Source organism: Callorhinus ursinus, unplaced genomic scaffold, assembly GCF_003265705.2.
Source record: "Callorhinus ursinus isolate GAN/ISIS: 27379988/994484 unplaced genomic scaffold, GSC_fseal_2.0 scaffold25, whole genome shotgun sequence".
Classification (NCBI taxonomy): Eukaryota; Metazoa; Chordata; class Mammalia; order Carnivora; family Otariidae; genus Callorhinus; species Callorhinus ursinus.
The window spans coordinates 28851947-28876705 of NW_027397087.1; the positions used below are offsets into that span (position 1 = coordinate 28851947).

At 38.3% G+C, this 24759-nt stretch overlaps 1 protein-coding gene across 10 annotated transcripts in view; it reads right to left on the minus strand.

The window, feature by feature from the left end:
• Positions 1-24759, minus strand: part of HERC1 (HECT and RLD domain containing E3 ubiquitin protein ligase family member 1) — a 189597-nt gene that overhangs the window by 45241 nt on the left and 119597 nt on the right. For 8 of the 10 annotated variants that reach the window (XM_073877161.1, XM_073877160.1, XM_073877158.1 and 5 more), the window contains exons 34-42: positions 23980-24156; positions 18799-19038; positions 18351-18434; positions 16104-16624; positions 13151-13926; positions 9917-10115; positions 7738-7898; positions 1556-1672; positions 1119-1350 (exon numbers count right to left, since the gene is read on the minus strand). In XM_073877161.1, the coding sequence (XP_073733262.1) occupies positions 1119-1350; positions 1556-1672; positions 7738-7898; positions 9917-10115; positions 13151-13926; positions 16104-16624; positions 18351-18434; positions 18799-19038; positions 23980-24156 (2507 nt within the window). The remainder of the gene's footprint in view (positions 1-1118; positions 1351-1555; positions 1673-7737; positions 7899-9916; positions 10116-13150; positions 13927-16103; positions 16625-18350; positions 18435-18798; positions 19039-23979; positions 24157-24759) is intronic. The other 2 variants (XM_073877154.1, XM_073877157.1) reach the window with 2 other exon arrangements.

A 24759-nucleotide genomic window follows, 5' to 3' on the forward strand; every position in this document is an offset into this window, starting at 1 on the left:
CCTCAGCAGGGAGTCTGCTTCTCCCTCTGACCCTCTTCCCTCTCGTGCTCTCTATCTCTCATTCTCTCTCTCTCACACAAATAAATAAAATCTTAAAAAAAATAAATAAAAAGCATCATTATAAAAAAAAAAAGAAAAATGAACACTTAAAGTACTAAAGCAGGGGGGATTTTGGGAAAAACTATGGAGTATTTTATTAAATCTCATCTCAGGCTATGCATTATCACAGAATTCTTTTTACAATTAAAAAAAAAAGGTGTAGGGGCGCCTGGGTGGCTCAGTCGTTAAGCGTCTGCCTTCAGCTCAGGTCATGATCTCAGGATCCTGGAATCGAGCCTCGCATCGGGCTCCCTGCTCCGCAAGAAGCCTGCTTCTCCCTCTCCCACTCCCCCTGCTTGTGCTCCCTCTCTCACCGTGTCTCTCTCTGTCAAATAAATAAATAAAATCTTTAAAAAAAATATTTTTAAATGGTGTATTATACTAGATATTAAAAACTAAAGAAGAAATGAAAATATAAATTTATATTAAGAAAAGATTTAAAAGTCTACTTCTATATGCATTAAGTCAATTTCCAATATTAAAATGAACATTCTAGGGGTGCCTGGGTGGCTCAGTCGCTAAGCATCTGCCTTCGGCTCAGGTCATGATCCCAGGGTCCTGGGATCGAACCCTGCATCGGGCTCCCTGCTGGCGGGAAGCCTGCTTCTCCGTCTCCTACTCCCCCTTCTTGTGTTCCCTCTCTATGTCTCTGTCAAATAAATAAATAAAACCTTAAAAAAAAAAAAAAGGAACATTCTGTATCACTTACAGGAGATAAAATTATTTTATCAGAATGTTTATTTTGTTTCAGAAAAAACTTGTTTTAATTTTCAGTTTCCTCTTTTCAGCTTAATTTTATATAAAAATTTCTTTTCCATGAAAACATCTATTCAAGTCAAAACTTGTGATATCATTTTTACCCTCCACAAAAATATAAACTTGTAACTGAAATACCCACCTTATATCTCTAGTTATCAACTTTACACACCATTAGAAGCATCTATGAGGGGAAATAAATAGGTCACTTGGAAGTATCATTTATACCACATACAACAGAAATATGGAAATTGGAATCTCACCTTTCACTAAAGCCTTCTTCCATTTCAGCAGCATCAGCTGATGGGATGTCTCCTGGTGACTGCAAATAACACGGGTCATTTGACTTCCCACCACTGCCTAGGACTGCTGCTCCGTGCCTTGAGTCTGCTGTGCTGCCTGACTGGGGCTCCTCCTCATCCTCATGCCCAGGGTGCTCTATCATCCACATGGCAAGGACAGTGATGTTTTGGGCATCAGCCTCTCCTCGAGCACCTGAAGAGGGAAAAAGAAAAGTATGATACTGATTTGGGGCGACATAATTAGTTATTCAGGTTATCAGTTTAACAGTGTCTGCTATAATGCCACTGTAACTAAATCGGCTGCTAAAAAGCTTTATGGTCTCTTAAAAAATATATCACCCTCAATAATACCAGGCTTCTCATATCCACATATACGGATATGTAAAAACGTATCCTACCTGTGGCTTCCATGGCTTTGGCAATCTGCCGGAGAGAGAACCCCATTTCCAGCAAGGGTACTGCAATTGCTGGAGGAGGAGGAGAAGTTGAAAGTCTACTGCTGGGGTCTGACAAGGCTGAGACAAAAGAAAGAGAGTAAAAGCCTATATCACTACATACCATGAATAAAAAGTGTCCCTACACCGTAAGTCCCCAATTTATTAACACTGTACAAATTTAATGAAATTTTTTTCTATTAAGAATTCGTGGGGTGCCTGGGTGGCTCAGTCTGTTAAGCGTCCAGTTCTTGATTTCTGTTCAGGACATGATTAACCTGTGATTAAGTTATAGCTAATATGATTAAGTTACAGCTTTTTAAGGTTTTTCATAAAGCTAACACAAAATAAAGCTGCTGAAAAAATTTTAAATGTTTTATTTTGAAATAGTTTCTTACTTACAAAAATGTTCAAACTTAACCGAAATTTGCAAGCATAGTACAAAAGAATTCTTTTACCCCTGACCCACTGGAGAGTAAGTAGCAGACATGATGCTCCAAGTCCCCTGAATACTCTTAACATTTCAACTCCTACAAATAAGGACACTGTTCTGCATAACACACCACTGAAGTAAGTAAATTAACAATGTCAACATCTAATCCAGATCCCATTCTAGTTTCACCAGAAGTCCTGATAACGTTCTGTACAGCAAAGGATCCAATCCAGGAACATCCTTGCATTTAGTTTTCCTATCTCTTCCATCTCCTTCAATTACTTTGATACTTTGAAGATTACAGACCAGTTATATGATATAAAGTCACTCAATTTGGGGTTGTCTGCTGTCTCTTCATGATTTGGCAGGAGTACCACAAAACTGATACTGCCTTCTACTCACTGAATTCTATTAAATGGTACATGATTTCAACTTGTCCCATTACTGGTGATGCTAACTTTGATCGCTTGAGTTAAGCTGGTATCTGCCAGGTTTCCCCACTATAAAAGTACTCTTATTTTTTCCCCTTTGTAATAAATATTTGTTGGGAGGAACTATGAGAATATGTGAATATCCCGTTCCTCGTCAAAGTTAGATTCACTAGCACCCATTAATGTTTATTGGCTGAATTAATTATTATGATGATGATGGTTGACAAATGAGGATTTCCCAATTCTATCATTGCTTTCAGATTTATCAGTCTACTTTCTCTATCAGTATAGGGTTATAGACTCTCATTGTATTCATGGGTTATTATATGTTACTATAATTATGATTTTTATTTTGATGCCCCAAACATCCCAGATTTGGCTAGTGGAAGCCCTTTCAATCTGGTTTCTATATCCTTGAGGCATGTGCCCATCATTCTTTGAGCACTTTATCACTTTCTTACACAAGCTATTCCCAGCTCATCTCATACTTAACCCTGAAATCAGCCATTTCTGCCAGAAGATCAGAGTTCCCTTTTAGTAAAGAATGGTATTTAGAAGACAGGATCTTGGCACTAGGTGTGCTTATTGCTACTAAAGCATAACTGCTCCTAGGCCCTCTCAGTGGACAGTGCTGATAGAAGCCCTCTGCACCCTGCATGGCCTTGATCCCTAGTGCTGAGCTATGTGGACATTCTCTCCACAACTTGGGACTCCAATACCCTATGCTAGGCCACTCCCACAGACAAGAAGTTTCCTTTACTCCAGTCTGGCTGATAAACCCCAATCTGGACCACTATGCCACCTACCTCTCAAATCTGCTGGCATGAGAGCCTACCTAGGTTGGCCTCACTTAATGTTTTTGAAATGAATTAGGAAGGAAAGAAGAAGGAAGGAGGGAGAATGACAACTTCCATTTTTGCTTAAAAAATGTCACTACTGCCAGAGTGATAATAGGTCTGATACATCTGATGGACTTCTACTTCTAGCCATCATGGAGTAAGAGAGACTGGATTTACCTTCAACAACTAAAAGAAGAAACAGAATGTATCAAATGATGGTCTGTGGACACTGAACAAACAGGCTGTGTAGGACAGTGATCCCTGAGAGAAGGAAATCAAACTAGGCAAGGTGTACAACTGCCTCAGCCTACTTCCTGAAACTTGCAGACAATTTCCAAGCTGCAGTTCAGGGAGGGCAAATTCAAGCTAAGCTGAGTGGTCTCTCTGAATTGAGCAGACAGGAGTAGAGAATTCAGGTTGCTAGTGTTCATAGGGTAGAATACGAGAAAAGAGAGAGCCGTATGGAAAGAAGAGAGCAGCACTGAAAGCGAACTCCAAAAATGTGCAGAGGGTCCTTCTCTTTCCCTCAAGTCTTCAGCAGATGCTAATGCAGCAGCTATCCAGAGCTGGGGAAAGAAGCACCAAGAAACAGCAGGCAGAACAATCCTTGGGGCTTACACAGGGTTGGGAAGAATTTGTGTTACCACAAGCCAGAGAGAAAAAATTCTTGATACACTAGGCACTGGATAGAATACAAAGAAAGGTATTGGTTCAGTGATGGGGAAAAATTCAGACAAGCTAAAGGCTGTCCTGGTCCCTCCTAACAAAGATTAAAAGGAAGCCTTGAGAGAATCAAATTATTCCCAAGTAATTTAACTACATCCTATAACAAAGCTAATTTAAATAAATACAACCTATTCAGCACCCAACAAGGTAAAATTCACAATGTCTAATATTCAATAAAAAAAATCACCAAACATGAAAAAAAAACAAGAAAATACAATTCAAAATGAGTTGAAAAATCAGTCAATAGAAACAGACCTAGAAATTAGATAAACGATTAGTAGAGAAGGATATTAAAACAGGTATAAAGTTGATGTTCTTTTCTGTGGACTCCATATTTGAAAATTCATCTACTCAGTAAAGTTAATTTGTAACTCCAAAATCAATACTCACGGTGCTTTTTACAGTCATTTACATGCACACAGTGACAAAAACATTTCAGTCTCCTGACACATTTGTTCCCAGCTGAGACAGAACAGGTGATGCTCTACATTCTTGTTTTAGCTCTGAGACTGTAAACAAATCTCCTCTTCATGGTCTATTTAGTGTCATGTGTTTTGCATTTTTCTGCCTTTTGTTGGTGATTTCACTGTTTAAAATGGCCTCCAAGCATAGTGCTGAAATACTGTCTAATGTTTCTAAGTCCAAGAATGCTGTAATATGCCTTATGAAAAAAATATATGTCAGATAAATTTCATTCAGGCACAAGTTATGGTGTTTTGGGATCATGAGTTCAATGCTAATGAATCAACAATATATATTAAATAGAATGTCTTTAAATATAAACACACATAAAACAAGGTTATATATTGATCAGCTGACAAAATGTAATCAGAAGCTCACAGAAACCTAGCTCTGTATTTCCCTTAGGAGCAATAGTTCAGTTTTCACTAATTCAGTGTTCACAAACTTTACAGAACATAACTATTCTAACAATGAAAACTGTTATTCCATGTACTTGATAAGGCAGAGAAAAGATGATGCATATGTTAAAAACATAAAAATTTTTAAAAAAATCTACACTCAACTTCTAGTTATGAAAATGACAACGTCTGAATGGAAAAATACACTGGATGGGATTATGAACAAATTAAACACTACAAAGAAAAGATTAATGACCAGATGACACAACAAAAACTATCAAAAATGGAAACATAGGGAAAAAAGACATTAAAAAAAATCAAAACATTAGTGATCTGTGGGACAACTTCAAGTGGTCTTGTATACACATAGCCACAGATACTGAAATGGAGGAATGCGACAGAAAAAAATCTGAAAAAATAATGGATTAAAAATTTCCAAATTTAATGACAACTATAAATCTACAGATCCAAGAAGCTCAACAAACCCCAAGCACAAGAAAATTGAAGAAAGCTATGTCAGGGCAGGTCAAATCAAACTGCTTAAGCCTAGTGATAAAACAGAAAAATCTTAAAAGCACCCAGAGAAAAAGGCATATTACACCAGATTAGAATGATAGAAAATTTATCACTGGAAACAATGCAAGCCAGAAGATGGCAGAGGATCTAAAAGTACTGAAAGAGGGCGCCTGGGTGGCTCAGTTGGTTAAGTGACTGCCTTTGGCTCAGGTCATGATCCTGGAGTCCCGGGATCGAGTCCCACATCGGGCTCCCTGCTCAGCAGGGAGTCTGCTTCTCCCTCTGACCCTCTTCCCTCTCGTGCTCTCTATCTCTCATTCTCTCTCTCTCAAATAAAGAAATAAAATCTTAAAAAAAAAATTTAAAAAATAAAAGTACTAAAAGAAAAAAACTGTCAATCTAGAATTCTATAACCAATGAAAATATTTTTCAAAAATAAGAGTGAAATAAACTCTTTCAGATATATAAGAGCCAAAAGAATTCATCACTAGCAGACCTTACAAGAAATGTTAAAGGGATAGCAAAAGGAAATGATACCACCTGGAAATCTGGATCCACATAAAGGAATAAAGTATCTCAGAACTGGGAATTATGTGGGTAAATATAAAATACACACTTTAGTTTTCAAATCTCTTTTGTTTACAGCAAAAATAATAACAATGTAAGGATGCCTAGGTGGCTCAGCTGGTTAAGTGTCCAACTCTAGATTTCAGCTCAGGTCATGATTTCAGGGTCATGAGATCGAGCCCTACATCCAACTCCGTGCTCAGTGAGGAATCTGCTTGAGAGTCTCTCTCTCCTGCTCCATCATCCTCTCCCCACCAAAATAAATAAACAGATCTTTAAAAAAATAATAACAATGTATTATGGGGCTTTATAACATATCTATAAGTTAAATGTGTAATAAAAGTTCAAAGACTGAGAAAGAGGAAATAAAAGCATACCACTGTTAGTTTTTTTAAATATACATGAAGTGGTATAACACTACTTGAAGATAGCCTGTGATAATTAAAGAAATATAATATACACCTGAAAGTAATCTCTAAAAGTACAATACAAAGTATAGCTAATAAACCAACAAAGGAGATAAAATGAAATATTAATTTAATCCAAAGAAGGCAGAAACAGAGGAAGAACAAAGAACAGATGACATGAACAGAAAGATGACAAATTTAAACACAATCATACAATTATCACATTCAATGTAAATGGTCTAAACACACCAATTAAAAGGCAGAGAATATCAGGTAGGATTAAAAAAGCAAGGACCGCTGCCCCAAAAAGCAAGACCCAACAATAGGCTGCCTTTAAAAACCCATTTTAAATATAAAGGCACAAAAAAGTTAAAGGTAAAATGATGGGAGAAGACATACGATACCAAAAGTAATTTTAAAAAAAGTAAGTGGCTATATTTATACCAGATAAAGCAGATTTAAGGGCAAAGAATATTAGCAGGGGTAAAGACAGTCATTTCATAATGATAAAGAGGTCAATTCATTAAGAAGACTTAAGAACCTTAAATATTTATGGACCTAAAGAGAATTTTAAAATACATGAAACAAAAACTAATAAATAAAAGAGGAAATAAATCCACAATTACAGTCAGAGATTTCAACACTACTCTATCAATAAATGATAGAATAAGTAGACCAAAAATCAGTAAAGATAAAGAAGACTTGAACGTAACAATCAACCACCCTGACCTAACCAACAATTTACAGGACGCTCTACTCAACAACAGCATAATACACATTTTTTCCAAGTACACATGGAATATTTATCAAAACAGACCATATTCTGGGCCATAAAATAAGTCTCAACAAATTTAACAGAATTCAAATTATACAAGATATGTTCTCTGATACCAATGAAATTAAATTAGAAATCAGTAAGAGAGAGACATATGGAAAATTCCTAAATAACTGGAAACAAAATAACATACTTCCCAATGATCCAAATTGTCAAAGGAGATATCCATGGTAAACTAGAAAGTACTCTAAACTGAATGGAAATGAAAACACTGCATCTCAAAATGTGTGGGTTGAAGCATAAGCAATGCTTAAGGGAAATTCACAGCACTAAAAGTGTCTATATTAGAAAATAAGAAGGGTCTGATATGACTGATGTAGAGTACACTATTTCTCTCCCAAGTAGCCATAATTCAATCTACAGCTTCAAAATAAAAAAGACGGTTCAGTTTGATAGGTCAGATCCCCCCCCCCTTTTATTTAAATCACTGTTTTACCTTCAATGAGACAAAACACAATGCCCAAGTTATCAAGTCCCACCTATCAGGAATGCCAAGAGGTTTGGGTGTCACAGTACATGACAGCACACACACCTGTGCGGTTAGCCGGCCTTGCTGACTGGGAATCAGGAGAAGTTAAGCTTTGCCTCCTTCCTACTTCATCAGAAGGAGAGGTTGGTAACGATGATATTGGAGGAGTCTGTGCGCGACGTGTGGGAAGTACAGTGGTAGTTGGGTAACTAGAGAACATTTGCCTTTAAGAAAACAAGAATGGTTAGCATAAAAATCTAATTAGAAAATAATATATACATCACAGCCCTTTTATAGAAGAATATTCAACCTGGAAAACTATATAAGTTAGCTATAGTTTAATGGGGAGGGGAGAAAGACTCCCAACAATTTTAATAATCGTTATCTAATAGGACACTTTTTACCACAAAAGTAATAATACCATATTATTTGTTCAGCAAAATGCCAGCAACATAGCAGGTGGGGGGAATACAGCAATTAACAAAATAGATTTTAAAAAATCCCTGCCTTCACGAAGCTTTCCATCTACTATAATGCCAAGATGACAGCGGTATTTTGGTAGGCATACAGTAGTTAGAGAATAAAGACTTTTAAAGATAGCTAACTTACAGTTACTTCAAATATAAATTTACTAGCTAGCCATGAAATTATTCACATGAATAAAGTAGTAGTCAATAGTTAAGTTATGGAAAGAAAAGGTAACTGCCCAGGCCCCCAGCACAACTGAAAATAGCGTATGAATGGTATGCCAGCTGTCTAGAGGGGAAAGGCAGAAGAAAGGCAGCCCCTCTGAGGCTGAGAAAGCAAACATTGGCTAAAGAGTAAGGTTCAGGGAGATCCTCATCAACTGTCTACTCTTAAGATTTACCCAGGAAAACTAATAACAACTTTTTGAGCATCAAAAAAGCATTGTCTACCCAGTCGAATAACTGATACAATGATATTCACAGAAGGGGCAGTTGTTCCCAGATTTTTCTAGTGTTAAATGATGTTTAGCCAGGCAAACACAACTGCAGCTTCTAACAGCAGGCAAACACTGAGGACAAAGGAGGAGTCACAAGGTCTGTGAATGCCTGTGAAAGCAAGGGAATGTTATTTTACCAGGGGATCCCATGCCTGCACAGCACAGCTTGGAAGGCAAAAGGATTGAAAACCGTATTAGAATATCCTATTATTCCTCTCTTCCTTCTTTCCTGAACAGAAGTACCTCCTGGAACTGTTACTCAAGTGAGAGTGCTAAGATGTGTGAGGGCTGGGTGCTGGTAACTGCCAGGATGAGTGTTCCCGCCCAAGAGCAGAGCAGTAACTGTGTGTGTGAGCTGAAGACCAGTGCATCAGAATCACTGGGGACCCTCAATTCAAATGTAAACTGTGTGCCCCACCAGCCCTACTGAATGAGATTACAGGGGGATAGAGCCAGAGCTTTAAAAAGCCTCCCAGCTGGTTCTTGTGGACACCAAAAATTAAGAAGCATTACGATAAAAGCCCCTCTCTCTTCTACTCTCTAAGATGTCAGTCTATACCCCAGGAATAATAACCTGTCAATTAAAGGAAGGGGGGAAAGAAAGAAGAAAAAGGGAGACTAACCATTCTACTGCCTTTATTTCACTTAAGCCCTAGTTAAGGGAGCTCACAAAATAGTCCCTTCCTAATGATTTTCTCTCAAAATTTTTCATTTTGTGAATATACCTGGCAAATTAAAGCAAAAAGAAACTTAAACATTATTTGGAATTTACAAACCTACTAAAATAGGGTTGGCTGAAGAAGTATCATAAGACATGCTCTTTCATTTGAGTAGATTTGTTTGATCTTACAAGAAGAATAAAAGTATAATTAAGAAATAATGCTTAAAAGGGAAATAACCTGAGAAAATTATTTCCATGGAAGTGAGTTCTATCTTGAAGCTCTAATATTCAATACAAGCATTTACTTTTTGAGGAAAAAAATATTCCAAAGCCTACCCCCCCAAAAAAAATTATTATAATGAGACAGATGGCTGGAGTATCTGTCAGTGGCACGGGAGACAGATCAGCCACCTCTAAACTGGCTGTGAGACTTTGGGCAAGTTACTAAACTTCTGAAGGACATTCCCAACTTCAGCAAATTGGGTTTGACTCTATGATCTCTTAGGTTCCTTCTAGCTCTAGAATGCTTTTGGTTAGGCACATTCTTTATAAGAGAACGATCCTGTGATCAGAATCACAGGCATCAATATGGCAGATGTTAAAGTCAACTTCCCTACCTGAGCAGACTAAGTGGCATCACTCCTGGGGATTCAGATGCAGGTACTGTTTCTGTGTCAGTGACTGGAGTGGTGGCAGTCGTGGTGTCCTCCAGTGAGCTGCTCATAAAGGAAGTTGTGCTCGAGGCTGATGGGCTAGTGGTAACCGGTGTCTGTGCCTGCTGGGCTTGGTCACTTTCTTCAGCTTGTTGATCAATTTCTGTAAACCACAGTAAATATTTAAAAAGTATTAAGGATTTGTTTCTTCACAAGTGACAAGGGAATGGAAAACTTTTAACATTTAATTTGAGAAGTTTCTAAATCTACTTCATAAGTACCAATTTCTATGAAACATTTTTTAATGTTCTTGCATATATACATCCTTGTATTCACTACTGTACCCATTGTTATAAACTCTACAGATAATAAGGTAACAAGCTTTTGCAATTACTCATTTTTTAGAGAAGGTGGTTCTCTTAAAAACAAAAAATAGTCTCACTTTTGCTTGTAAGATTTGACTAGAGCTTCTCTAAGAATGATATCTAATCACTAAAACTGTGTTTCCTTAGCACTTTGATTTTGATGCCTATCTTTAGTCTTCAAACATGCAAAGATGAAGACATGTAAATACAATACAAATCTAGACAGAAACCCCATGCTCTAAACAGAGCAATGCCTCACAAAATAAACTACTCCCAAGAGTTTAAAAAAATTAAAACGTCTAAGAGCTTACAAATAAACATAATATCAAGATAGCAGTGGGGCGCCTGGGTGGCTTAGTCAGTTAAGTGTCCAACTCTTGATTCTGGCTCAGGGTCATGATCTTGGGGTTGTGAGATCAAGCCCTGCCTCTCGCCCTGTGCTCAGCAGGGAGTCTGCTTCCCCTCTCCCTCTGCCTTCCGGCCCCCCCTCCACTTCTTCTCTCTCTAAAATAGAATCTTAAAAAAAAAAAGATAGCAGTTGCCACAAAGATAGCTGATTCTCTTAGCGTTGCCAAATGGCCACATACCTTCATAATCATGATCTTAATACTCCTGTTCATATACAACATGCACTTCTCTCTGCCTATTTACTGTCTAATCTATGACAGGAAGAAAGGGAGTAAGGGAAAAAAAGGGAAGGAAGGAGGAAGAGGAAGGGAAGAAAGAAAAAAAGAACTGAAGTTCCATGAAGGCAAGGGACTTTGTTTTGTTCAGTGCTGGCTCCCCAGAACCAAGAAGAGTACCTGGTACATATCAAACACTCAATAAACATTTACTGAATATATCTCATTTTTATCTCAGAATTCATATTATCCCCAAAGGTGAAGATAAAAAATAAAATAATACAGAATCTATAAAAGTAGTACTTTAAAATGTCTCTGAGAATGTCCAATGGAAAAAAGACAGTTTCTTCAACAAATGGGTTGGGAAAATTGGACAGCCACATGCAGAAGAATGAAACTGGACCATTTCCTTACACCACACACAAAAATAGACTCCAAATGGATGAAAGACCTAAACGTGAAACAGGAATCCATCAAAATCCTAGAAGAGAACACAGGCAGCAACCTCTTCGACCTCAGCCGCGGCAACTTCTTCCTAGAAACATTGCCAAAGCCAAGGGAAGCAAGGGCAAAAATGAACTATTGGGACTTCATCAAGATAAAAAGCTTTTGTACAGCAAAGAAAACAGTCAACAAAACCGAAAGACAACTGACAGAATGGGAGAAGATATTTGCAATGACATATCAGATAAAGGGCTAGTATCCAAAATCTATAAAGAACTTATCCAACTCAACACCCAAAGAACAAATAATCCAATCAAGAAATGGGCAGAAGACATGAACAGACATTTCTGCAAAGAAGACATCCAAATGGCCAACAGACACATGAAAAAGTGCTCAACATCGCTCGGCATCAGGGAAATCCAAATCAAAACCTCAATGAGATACCACCTCACACCCGTCAGAATGGCTAAAGTTAACAAGTCAGGAAACGACAGATGTTGGCGAGGATGCGGAGAAAGGGGAACCCTCCTATGCTGTTGGTGGGAATGCAAGCTGGTGTAGCCACTCTGGAAAACAGTTTGGAGTTTCCTCAAAAAGTTGAAAATAGAGCTACCCTATGACCCAGCAACTGCACTACCCTACAGCCCAGCAATTGCACTATTTACCCAAAGATACAAATGTAGTGATCCAAAGGGGCATGTGCACCCTAATGTTTATAGCACAATGTCCACAATAGCCAAACTATGGAAAGAGCCAAGATGTCCATCAACAGATGAATGGATAAAGAAGATGTGGTATGTGTGTGTGTGTATATACACACACAATGGAATATTATGCAGCCATCAAAACAAAAACAAAAACAAAAACGAAATCTTGCCTTTGCAACGACATCAATGGAACTAGAGGGTATTATGCTAAGCAAAATAAGTCCATCAGAGAAAGACAAGTATAATATGATCTCACTGATACGAGGAATTCTTAATCTCAGGAAACAAACTGAAGGTTGCTGAAGTGGTGGGGGTGGGAGGGATGGAGTGGCTGGGTGATGGACATTGGGGAGGATATGTGCTATGGTGAGCGCTGTGAATTGTGTAAGACTGATGAATCACAGACCTGTTCCTCTGAAACAAATAATACATTATATGTTAAAAAAAACAAAAAAAAGAAGGTATTAGGAAGGGAAAAATGAAGGGGGGGAAATCGGAGCGGGGGGACGAACCATGAGAGACTATAGACTCTGAAAAAAAAAAATGAGGGTTTTAGAGGGGAGGGGGATAGGGGGATGGGTTAGCCCGGTGATGGGTATTAAGGAGGGCATGTATTGAATGGAGCACTGGGTGTTATACATAAACAATGAATCATGGAATACTACATCAAAAACTAATGATGTAATGTATGGTGACTAACATAATAAAATAAAATTTAAAATAAATAAAATGTCTCTGAGAAGTTATCAGAATAACATACATCTTGATTCAGATCAATAAATATTTGAGTACCTTTTGTGGCATGAGTTAAGTTTTACAAAATGTAATAATGATTATTAAGTTCTATGCTTGTGTGGGTTTAAGATAGAAAATTATAAGTAGACAGATAATTATTAATATAAAAGAAACAAAAAAGAACTGTTAGCTTTGCAAAGGAAAAACAATGTGAAAACTGCTTTGGTGAAAAAAATTTTTTATAAATCACTAATGGAATGTATCATATTTGACATTGTAAATAATTTCAACAACACAAAAGAAAAAAAAAAGCAGATAACATACCTTGCTTAATTTTGCCCCCAAACTGGTCTTCCAAGAGCCCATGGACCACTAATTTATAGATCATGGCTTGAGCTCGTTCCAGATCAGCTAATCCCAATGCTCTCTTTATGGGTGACCGCATGACTGCCCGCTTCACCATGTGTCGCATCAAGAACTGCAAGGCTGCACGCATCTCCACATCTTCATGAACGACTGGAGAGCTTGCACAGTCTGAGTTATGGCCATTTTCAGCCAGAACCTTTGGTATCAGCAATAGTTCAGCATATTTACTACAGCCAAGAAGAGCACTAAGTGATTTCATAGCACCGAGGTAGAGATAGGACAGCTGGACTGCTCGGATTTCCGACTGGGCTATGTCATGGTTTTTGGATATATGTTCGTGATTTTTTCTTTTTCCTTCTGTTATCTGATGTTGGGATTCCACACTTGGCAGTGTTGGATCTAAAGAAAATGAAGCTATTTCGTTGTCTGATTTGGAGGCTGTGGTACCCTGACTTTTGACATCATCAGATGTTAAGCCTGCTCGCATATCTACAGCAGATTCACTCTCGGTTTTCTGCTCAACATCCCCTTTCTCCTCAGACTCATGTCGGTGTTTCTTTTCATGTCGCTTGGTGCTCTGTTTGCCCATGTCTTCATGAATACCAGTCAGATATGTGAGGTCCAGCAACACAGAAGCCGTCAGGCCTCGGAATCGCGCCACATCAAAAGGCAGTGGTTCACAGGGTTCCAGATTATACAATGGAGTATCACTAGGCGACCAAAAAGTTGGGAAGCTTTAATAAGATCAGAATGACACAGGAAGAAGCAAGTGAGGGATAGACAGAAGGAAGGTACAGAAAATAATGTAAACAAAATAAGATGCATCATGTACACAGTACAAAGAATAATTTACACGAACTAGAGAAATCATTACAGAGAGAAAAATGAGTATTTTATGAGAAAATAGGGAAATGTGATGATAAATGCAAAAGCAATGAGATGTGCATGTATTTTCAAATCAGAGTATTTACTATACTCTAATGTAGAAATTAGCAAAATTTCTAAAAAGAGTCAAATAGTAAATATTTTAGACCTTGCAGGCCACACAGTCTCCACGGCAACCTTTCAACCCTGACATCATAGTGTGAAAGCAGCCATTGAATACTTAAATGAATGGGTGTGGCTGTGTAACATTATTACAAACACAAGAGATGGGCCAGATGCAGTTTGCCTATCCCGATGTAAGCTGTTTGAAGTTTGTAGAATAGATTTCGCTTATTATATGGGTAATGACTATAACCTATTCAAGAGGTTCCAAGACTTTGTTTTCATTTAAAAAATTACCTTGTAGTCTTCAATTAATACTTCTAATTTGTAACTTAAGCAAAAATATGATCACGTATTTCCTGATATTTGGCAAGAATTTACTGAAGTTTAAAAATGTTATAAATACACAAAATGTAACAGCTTTCGCAAATACCTAAAGTTTGGTGGCATAACTTTGTCATATTAACCTAAATCTTGGTTCCAGATTAATCTTCTTAATCTTATTTTCCCTTTTCCTCATTTTCTTATTTGCTTTAATTTGACTTATTTTGCTTTATTTTATTTGCATCTTATTAAGGCATCATAAATCCTTTCTGAAACAAGGCAAAGAATAAAAGAAAAGGTAGATACTTTCATGAAACATTGTAAATTTTTCACTAGTTTCTTAGCTTGGTAGAGTGGGGGAATGTAAGTATAGGGTGAAACTGTGTACAAATTTTATGTGTTAGTTTTTAGCTGAGAGAATCTACAGCTATTGTTAGATTCTAAAACAGTACTGCCTTCAAAGAATACTTAAGTACCACTGTTTTGGATATCATCCCATGTCATATTAACACCTCAAAACAGGGGCGCCTGGGTGGCTCAGTCATTAAGCATCTGCCTCCAGCTCAGGTCATGATCCCAGGGTCCTGGGATCGAGCCCCACATTGGGCTCCCTGCTCTGCAGGAAGCCTGCTTCTCCCTCTCCCACTCCCCCTGCTTGTGTTCCCTCTCTCGCTATGTCTCTGTCAAATGAATAAATAAAATCTTTAAAAAACAAAACAAAACAAAAAAAAAACACTACAGAACAGGGGCGCCTGGGTGGCTCAGTGGGTTAATCGGCGGCCTTCAGCTCAGGTCATGATCCCAGGGTCCTGGGATCAAGCCCCACGTTGGGCTCCCTGTTCCATGGAGAGCCTTTTTCCCTCTCCCTCTGCCTGCCATTCTGCCTACTTGTGCTCTCTATCTCTGTCAAATAAATAAAATCTTAAAAAAAACAAACACTACAGAACAATCACTTTAGGCAGTAAAATGAATAGTTATATATTATCACTAATAAATCACATTTTCAAATGATGCAACTATGTAGAATCATTAGATAAGTGAGTCCCCTTATCAGTTAAGATACCTGACATATTTCCTTTGAAACATGAAGTTTCCAGATAGCAAACACATCTAAATGCTTTTAAGTATACAGTTTGTGTCAAATAAATGTGATTTCCATATCTACCCAAAATACTGTACACCGAAGGGATAGGAATTTGAGTCACTCAAATGTTCCTGCCTACATTCAAAGCCCACCTACACAAAATATAATTGACAAATCTGCTGGCTGGCTTTTTTCTATCCCAGTGTGTAATGGAAATGATCAAAAAGCAAGCAGCCAAATGAAAAACAGAAAGACAGATCCCAGTTAAACCTAAATTAGTGAGCTTACCATTTCTTCACAAAACAAAAGCCCATATATCTTATAAACCACTAATATTCCTGGTAACATGGCTTTGGGATATATTCCTTTATGAAATCACAGTACTCATATCCAGCTATATGAAAAAAAAATATTTTAAAAACTGGCAGCTCATCTAAAATACAGTTACTCACTGTCCATAGGCCCATTTCACCATTAAATACTCGTTTGCTAAAAGTGTAACTCAACAAATCATACCTGATGGTAATTTCTGCTTCATCCCATTGGACCTTGGCAGACGTGCTGCCCTCTTTGACCACTCCCAGCAGCGTGGCATGGCGCCCAGTTTGCTTGTGAACACACCGACCTCCAACTCTAAGACCAGCATCAACTCCTCCTATCACTGCCAGCACAGGCCACACCTCTATGCAAAGGGTCCTCAGCTGCGGCTCTGAGAGGTCAGCAAGGCCATGTCTATTATGTTTACCTTTCTCTTCCTCTTTGCTCTCCTTCTCCTCTCTCATTTCATTTTCCTCTCGGCTTTGAACCGAGCGGCTTTTCTTTAGCTTCTGACCTGACTCTTTAATACATATCTTAATTTTATGCAGCCTTTCCATCATTTTTTTATTAATGCAGTAAGTCCAACGGTCTGTTCGGTGAAGGATACGGATAAGCTGAATAGTGGCCTCCGCCAGCACTGCTGCTACTGGACTACAAATAGGGTCTCCTGGAAGTAAGTCTCGTGGTGTGCCACGCATTTGCATATCACAAATTTTCACCTAGAAGGAAAAAAGGCAGGAAATGTGTGATAGTAATAGTTCTCCTAAACTACTAGTCACTATAAAGTCCAGCACATGTAATCCCATGTTGAACTTGTGTTTGGTCTCCTAATATAGGTATATTATGCCATTGGCTGCTGCTAAGGAGTGAACAAATATTACAAATTTATTGTTAATAGCCATATGGTCCTCTGAAACAAGCTGCTGTGTCATTTAAACTTCCTCCTACAGCCTGTGAGTATCAGAGTTATTGTAGCCACCCAAAAGATGGGTTTAAACCAAGGTGTTGGTGACTGATTCCACTTACTTCAAAAAAAAAGCCTTGAGAATCTATTCACTCTCATCCTTAAGACAAGCCCTGAGGCCATCTTATACTGTTCAATGGGCACAAAGATAAAAACTGTAAGTCTAGATAATTGGGATATTTCCAATCCACACATTTCAAATAAGACCCTGATGTTAAAAGAAGAGCAAGACTTGGGTTCAAATCTTAACTCTGCATAATCTTGGAAATTATTTAATCTCACTAAACCTCAGCTTTTTCATCTGAAAAAAATTGCACAATTAATATCTGCATCTTATGGTTATTTTAAAGATTAAATGAGACTATGTACATAGAGTGCCTATTACTACAGTGCCAGATACACAGTAAATTGTTCAAAAAGATGTTAATTACCATTAATATTGTTTTTATCAGAGACTGTGAAACTTATCAGAAAAGGCTTCTGGGCAGAATAAATTGGTTGATACATAGTCCAAGGCTGAATTAATTCCTTCAAGGTTCACAGATGTTGGGGAGCCCTAGGCCATCATTTTGAGTAGAACATAGCAGAGCCTAGTTCGCGCTGTGAGAATATCACTGGGGGAAAGGACTACTGCAGGTACTGGGGTGTCTCTTTACTTCATCTCCAGTTTTGTTGATTACTTATTCAAGAGGTACTTTCCCTCTCTCATGAATTGCTAGCTTAAAATTATACCACCTTGGCAATTTTTAAAACATATTTAAAAGCACAGAGTAAAAGTTAACTTTCATGGTTAGGGACTGATCAAGTCCAGCACTTCCATTATAGAAATATGACAGCGTGAAAATCTTCTACTACAAACTAGAAATTCTGGAGACCAGAGCTAGGCTATACTACATCCTTAAATGAAAGGATGTAACAGAAAACAAATCCACCCATCAGCACAGGGAGACCACAAAGAAATTTGCCTCTGCCTGGGTGTTAGATGAGGAGAAAAAAAAGTTTTTAGTGAGAGGGTATCTCTTTAATACTGTCCTCCTGAAGGTTTAGGGTTCAAATTTACACCATCTATAAGGTATAAGGACCCCCCCCCTCAGCTGAATGAACCTCAGGTTCCCCATCACAACTACAACTTCCATTATTCAGCTAATGCTATCTGATTACGTTTAAGATTATTTCTAGATCTCCTATATGCACAACTGCCAATGAACCAGACTATTCCTAAATTGTTTCCTATAATTCCTGTAACTGAAAGGAATAGGATTACATTCAAATTGCCAGAATATCAAATGGTGCTTTAATGAAGAGTAAAGGTACTTTCTAAAAGTAATCTAACTTTCTAGGAGAGCAAATTACCTGAGCAGGTACTTTAATGGTAGAAATAGGTTATTCTATTTATAAACTCTATCAGATCCTAACAAATATTAATAAAAAAAAGACAAATATTCTTTACACTTAAGTATAAAGGTTTGACGTTTCATTACCTTTTCCCCTGGGTTGCTACTATAGAACATGACACATGGGTACAACTCTGCTGCATCCACATCTTCAAAAGCTAATTTGGGTTCCTATAGTGTGGCAGAGGTGATAAAAAGAAATAAGAATTTTTTTTTTAATGTATAATATCCAATCACATTAAGATTCAAAGCTTTTATGAGACAGAACACAATTTATAAGAACAAATCTCAAATAACATTGCCAACCAAGAAAATCCCACACATAACAAATGATCCTGATTGTTCATCTGCTTCAAAAATCTTACTGGGATTTTGCCATCTTTCAGTTGTTTGTTTGGTAAAGAACCAAAAGGTAATAGAGTAAAAGCAGAGAAGAGGGGATAATCTATAAACTGAGTGACCAGCACTTAAATAATTGAGTTGAGTATAAATAAAAACAAGAAAATATATAATGCTTGTGAATGAGTTTCAATACCTCTCCATTTTTCCCAAAGGAAATGGTCCTGGCTTCCATGTCTAGCACACAGGTAATGAAATCTCCTTGAGTAAAGCTGGACAACGTCAGAGTCTGTTCTCCATTGTGATAGAGATTACCACTATAGGCCCGGTAGAGCCACATATCCGAGGTAGTACGGTGGTTAAAGTCATGTACTGGCCAGCGAGAAACTCCAACACACGTGCCTTCATTTCCTCTGTTTTCCTTCACAATGTAAAACTAAAATAAAATGAAAGTGGTAATGTTCACTAATATCCAAAAAACCTGTTTATATACTATTAATTGCATAAACCAATACTGGGGAATATGCTCATAAACAACACTGATGCATTTATGGGAATACGTAAGTTTATTTCCATCCTAAGTGAAAATAAGATACAAATGAAACAATTTCATCATTTTATAACAATTTAAAGACAAATTTAATTTTTACCTATAGAACATTTAGAGTAACCTCTGAGTACTTAAACAATTTTAGCTTATATTTGAATTATGAAGCTGAATATGTCCAGTCCAGAAAAATCATTAATGGAAAGCTTCAGTTCTTTACATTCAAATTTTCTAACTACTCTTTTATGTATATTTCTGTGCAGAGAAGAGTTAATATAGCAGGACTGAAACTGTGTTTTTTGGGGTTTTTTTTGGACAGGAGAGAAGGGTCGGGACAGGCAGAGGGAAAGGTAGAGAAAGTTAGAGAAGGAATCTTAAGCAGGCTCCACGCCCAGTACAGAACCCAACATGGGGCTTGATCTCAACCCTGAGATCATGACCTGAGCTGAATCATTGGCCCCTGGCTAGTCTCTGGGAATTCAACTGGTAAACAGTTCCCTACACTGATATAAAACTTTCCCTAAGTGATAAGGGTAGCTCACCAGGCATACAGTGTTTGAACAATACGGTTTATACTGAATACCTGCTTTCCTCCTGGGAGTCTGGAATTTTGGTACATATGAGGCAGAGTATACCTTCATGATGAGCCCCTGGTAAAAATCGTGGGTGCTAAGTCTCTAATGGGCTTCCCTAACACACTGCATACATGCTGCTGCATTATGTTGCTGGGAAAAGAGCATATTCCATGTGAGCCCTCATGGGAAGGAGAGAACATAAAGAAGCATGTACATTGATTCCTCCCAATTCCGCCTTGGTCTTTCCCTCTTTTACCCAGCTTTAAGTCCTTACTGGATGGTTACAATAAATCTTAGTCATAAGTAAAACTATATGCTGAGTCCTATGAATTCTTCTACCAAATCTTTGAATATAGGGGTCATCTTGGGGACCCTTGACACACGGAGGCAACAAGAAGATTCATTAGAACTGACTCATTAAAATATAGTTACAGCGTTATTTGGAGAAGAGAGAGAGAGAAGTGGGAAAAGACAAAACACTGGTGTCTGGTGGCTACGGAGTTTCATGTGTTATGAAACAGCAGGTGAATTGCTATCTGTTGGGAGAGGTAAAATTACCTGTGGAACTAAAAAATAACAGATCCAACCATAGAAGAGTTAGTTCACTGGCTCCCATGACTGCTTTTGGCCTTGTTAAAGTGAGAAAAAAGAGAGCAGTCAGGGTAAAATTTGTGATGTTCTCTCTTGTGGGAGGGAAAATAATGGGCCCCAAACATCCCTACAAATGGGCTTTGGGTGGGCCAAAGAATACAAATTAATTTGCAGTTGTCTCTCCTCTGGGTGGGAGGGCAAAGAGTTCAAATTTCCCCAAAGGTGAGTTCTGGGTAGACCAAAAATATTAGAAGTGTGTGTTTCTCTTTCCTCCAAGTAAGAGGGGAAAAAAGTTAAATCAGTTCCAGAGCTGGAATAAAGCAGAAAAGAAAAGAAAAGGAAAGAGAAGAGAAGAGAAAAGGAAAGGAGAAAAGAGAAAGAAAGAAAAGACCTCTCCAGTTATTTTCTTTAGCCTAGATGCTTCCACTGCTATAGCAGTGCCCCTGACCCAGCTAATTACCCTAAATTTACTCTAAGACTTTGAGTAAACTTGAAATCTGAAGGGGAAAAGTTTTAAATTTTTAAAGATTTTTATTTATTTTTTTGACAGAGAGACGGCCAGAGAGGGAACACGAACAGGGGGAGTGGGAGAGGGAGAAGCAGGCTTCCTGCCAAGCAGGGAGCCCAATGTGAGGCTCGATCCCAGGACCCTGGGATCATGACCTGAGCCGAAGGCAGATGCCTAACGACTGAGCCATCCAGGTGCCCCAAATTTTAAATAAAAAACAAAAACCAGCTTTGTTTTGTGGCTATTTCATCTAGATGTGTAATAAAACTGATGTAAAACATTATAGGCTTGTAACTTCATAAATGCTAAGGGATCATCCTGATCAGTGAGAGCTTCAAAGGAAAAATTGTTAGGGAGACACAACTTCCTTGTTTTTTGCCACCAGAGGGTAAATTTAATCTCTTTTGAGGATCAGAAACAAAATAAGCTTCCATAAGTGATGATTTTTTGCTATGATTATTGCTTACTGGAGCCTCTGAAAAAAGGGAGAAAATATATAAAGAGTGATAATCTCGAGACAGAGATACACAGATATATTTTCAGAGTTTTAAAAAGTAGTTTTCACTTGCCATTCAGTTCATCAGTAAAATCTGATGTCTGACACTTAAGAGGCTAATGATTTTCTAGCCTAAAGTGCTTATTTTTGACTGGCTAAATTGGGACTCGGAGACTGACAAGGCAAAAAGAGCCTAGAAAAGCCTTGCTTGTCACTTGGATTTGAAACACAGCAGTTTGGTCTGACAACCTCTAGGCTTCACTGATGCCAAAAGAGTTGTCAGCTTTTTAGAATCCTGAATTTATAGATTCTAATTGCCTGGATCTGATGCCAAGCTAAAACGCGATACTGTCTGCCATGGGCTATTTCAACCCAACATGAGCTGTGCTTGATTCAAAAGCAGGAACTGGCCCAAAGAACAAAACTCAAATTCTGGGAGTGTTGCAGATTTAGGACTCCTCTGTGGGGCCACAAACTCTGAAAACCTCATAGATTCTGGCTGGACTGTCTGGGTCACTTGCAGATGCCCCTAGGAAAGGGCTTATTCTTTGATGGAACCATCTAAATTTGAGCTAACTGGCTCCATATTTCTGACACATAAACTGATTTCAGTCCTCTAATTAGCGATTCCTGCTGAAAGCTGTAGTTGGAGGAAGGCGTACCACAGGGAGTATGACCTTGCCATCCACTCTTAATCGATTGGACCTTCGACCTCTCCTTGGGGACATCCCACTACTGTTGGCTTATATTATGTTCAGCTTTTTGGATTACTTGCAGTTTGCAACAACAGACTGATAGCTTGACTCTCCGTGTCTCATCTTTCTTCTGATAGACACATCTAAGTAAGGCCTTTTATTAAAAGAATTTCTCCAGAAAGAGACTGATCTTTTCTAGGATGCTCACTAGATAAATGATTAGGATAAAAGAGTTAAGAGGTTTTTAAACCTTTTGAAAAAAAAATTTTTAACTGGGATTTTTGTCCTGACCAATTTCCTGACTATTCTGGTTAAGTTGTATGAAAATGGTTTTGTGTGAAAATTCTTTTGTCCTTGCACCCAACACTTCTGCACAAAAGGTCTAAATGAAGATAAAAACATGACTGAAAAAAGCTGAAGTTATAATTACTAAATGGGACCTATGATTTTAGAATGAGGGAGAAAAAAAAAACAAAAACAAAACCCAGACCCTTGGGAAGTGTGGAGGAGTGGGGACGGTATTAATGATCTTTGTTTTTCAGAACTGTTTCTCTTAGGGGGAAAAAAAAATCCATGTTGTCTTGAAGGCTGCTGTGACTACTTCAAATTCAACCTGACTGCTGAGCCTCCCATCATAACCGACAGACTATGAAAAACAGGGAGTGGCCCTAGCTCCTGCATATTCCACAGCACACCTCTAGATGTCATCATGCTCTTGAGGCAAATAAATTGTATCACAGACAAGTAAAACCATTTAACTGACTGCCTTTAGGCAGTCCCTGAGTCCCACTGACTCTAAATTATTCAAACTGCACTGGGAGCAGAGGGTGGGAGGTACCCCTGGTGGAAGGTCACGTTGGGGCCCTGTTAACTTTTCTGCTTAATAATGTACATCCTGATCAGGGGTATCCTAACAATCATAAACTCTTCTTTTTCAAGGAGAGCATGCATGGCTTCTAGAATTGTAGTTCTTGTGTGTGCACCCTAACATGACACTACCTAAGCCCTGGACTGGCCAGAGCTGTGCTGTGCTGAAATGATGCCTAAGCCAGTTAATACAAAAACTTAAGGACAAATCCACATGGCTTTTTACGACAGGCCTTTATGGTTAATGGGATTTGTTTTAACTAGCTAAGTCTAGAACCCCCTCAATAGTACAAGTCGGTCTCACCCGGCTGCCTAGGGTCCTACTGATAATTTTACTGTAAAGAGACAGGGGCCAAGGGCCAAGGGGGTGGACTATGCCAAAAAGGAATTAATATAGCAGAGACTGTCATCCTTAGAAAGTCCCGCTTGCAGTGTTGGCCCCTGTCTGAAATTTGGAACTAGACTGGTAAACAGTTTCCTTCACCAATAAAAACTTTCCCTAACTGATAAGGATGGCTCATTGTGCCTGGGCTGTTTTGTACAATATCATTTAGCATGAACACCTCCTTTCCATCTGGGAATCTAAAAGTTTGGTGTATATCAAGGCAGAGGGTATGTGACCAGCACCCAAAAAATCTGGGGCACTTAGTGTCTCATGGGCTTTCCTAGGCAGAAACATCACACAGATTACTGTATTTTCATGGCTGGGTATGATCTCTGTGACCCCTCATAAGAGGGATTATCAACATTTTTAAACTGTTCATTTAAAAAATTTTTGAGATAACTTGAGAAGAATTTATAACAGAGTTATAAAAATAATAGATTTCTTGTATACCTTCATTCAGTGCCATTTATGTTAACATCTTACATAAAGATAAAACATTTACATATGATGATTTTTTTTTAAGTAGGCTCCGCACACAACATGGGGCTTGAACTCACAACCCTGAGATCAAGAGGCACATGCTCTACCGACTGAGACAACAAAGTGCCCCTATACATGATTTTTTAAAAGTCTTTCATACATTTTTTTGTAAGAACCTGGGGAGAAAAGGACTAAAAGACAAAATGCTAGAAACTACTTAGAATTCTACGTACCTTCCACTGATAGCACCCAGAAGTTACTCCAGTTGATGCCAGTCCATACCCTTTTCCTCCACTGCCATGAGTTAAAATCTGTCCATTCTCGACCAGGCAACACTGAGCTTTCTCTGGGTCAAACGATACTTCCTGTATAGGAAGGTTCTCATCTTCTTCCTCCAACTCTCCCTGCTTCTACCAAATAGGAAGCTGGGTCAGTACTTTGGGATAATCCAGATCTCAGTTAATAAATATTCTAAGACTCCTTAGTTTAGAGTCCACAAATATTTATTAAATACCTACTATGTACCAGATACTGTGCAGGCAATGGGAACACAATGATAAATACAGCATGGCCTCTGCATGAAGCTTACAGTCCAATTAGGGGCCAGAGAAATACATAACACCAATATTGTGAGAGAGTAACAGAAGTTACATGACCAGTATAGCAGAAACATAAAGGTGTAAGTGTCTAAACATGCTTGGGAAGGATAAGGAAAGTATTCAAAAGAGGATGTCTTCTGAGCTGAGTCCTAAATAATAAGAAGGCATTCAGCAGCTGATCAAAGAAGAGAAAGGCATTTAGGGCAGTAAGTAGAGCACTGTGCCAAGGCATGGAGGTACAACAGAGTTCAGTGATTTATAGTAATTGCAAGCAGTGTGGAATGTCTGGAGGATGAGAATGGTAGAAAAGGAGGCTAGAAAGAGAAGGAACAAAATCATGGAAGGCCCTGAATGCCATTTAAAGTTTGAACTTTACAGATAATAGGGAGTGCTTACACAGATTTATATAGAGGA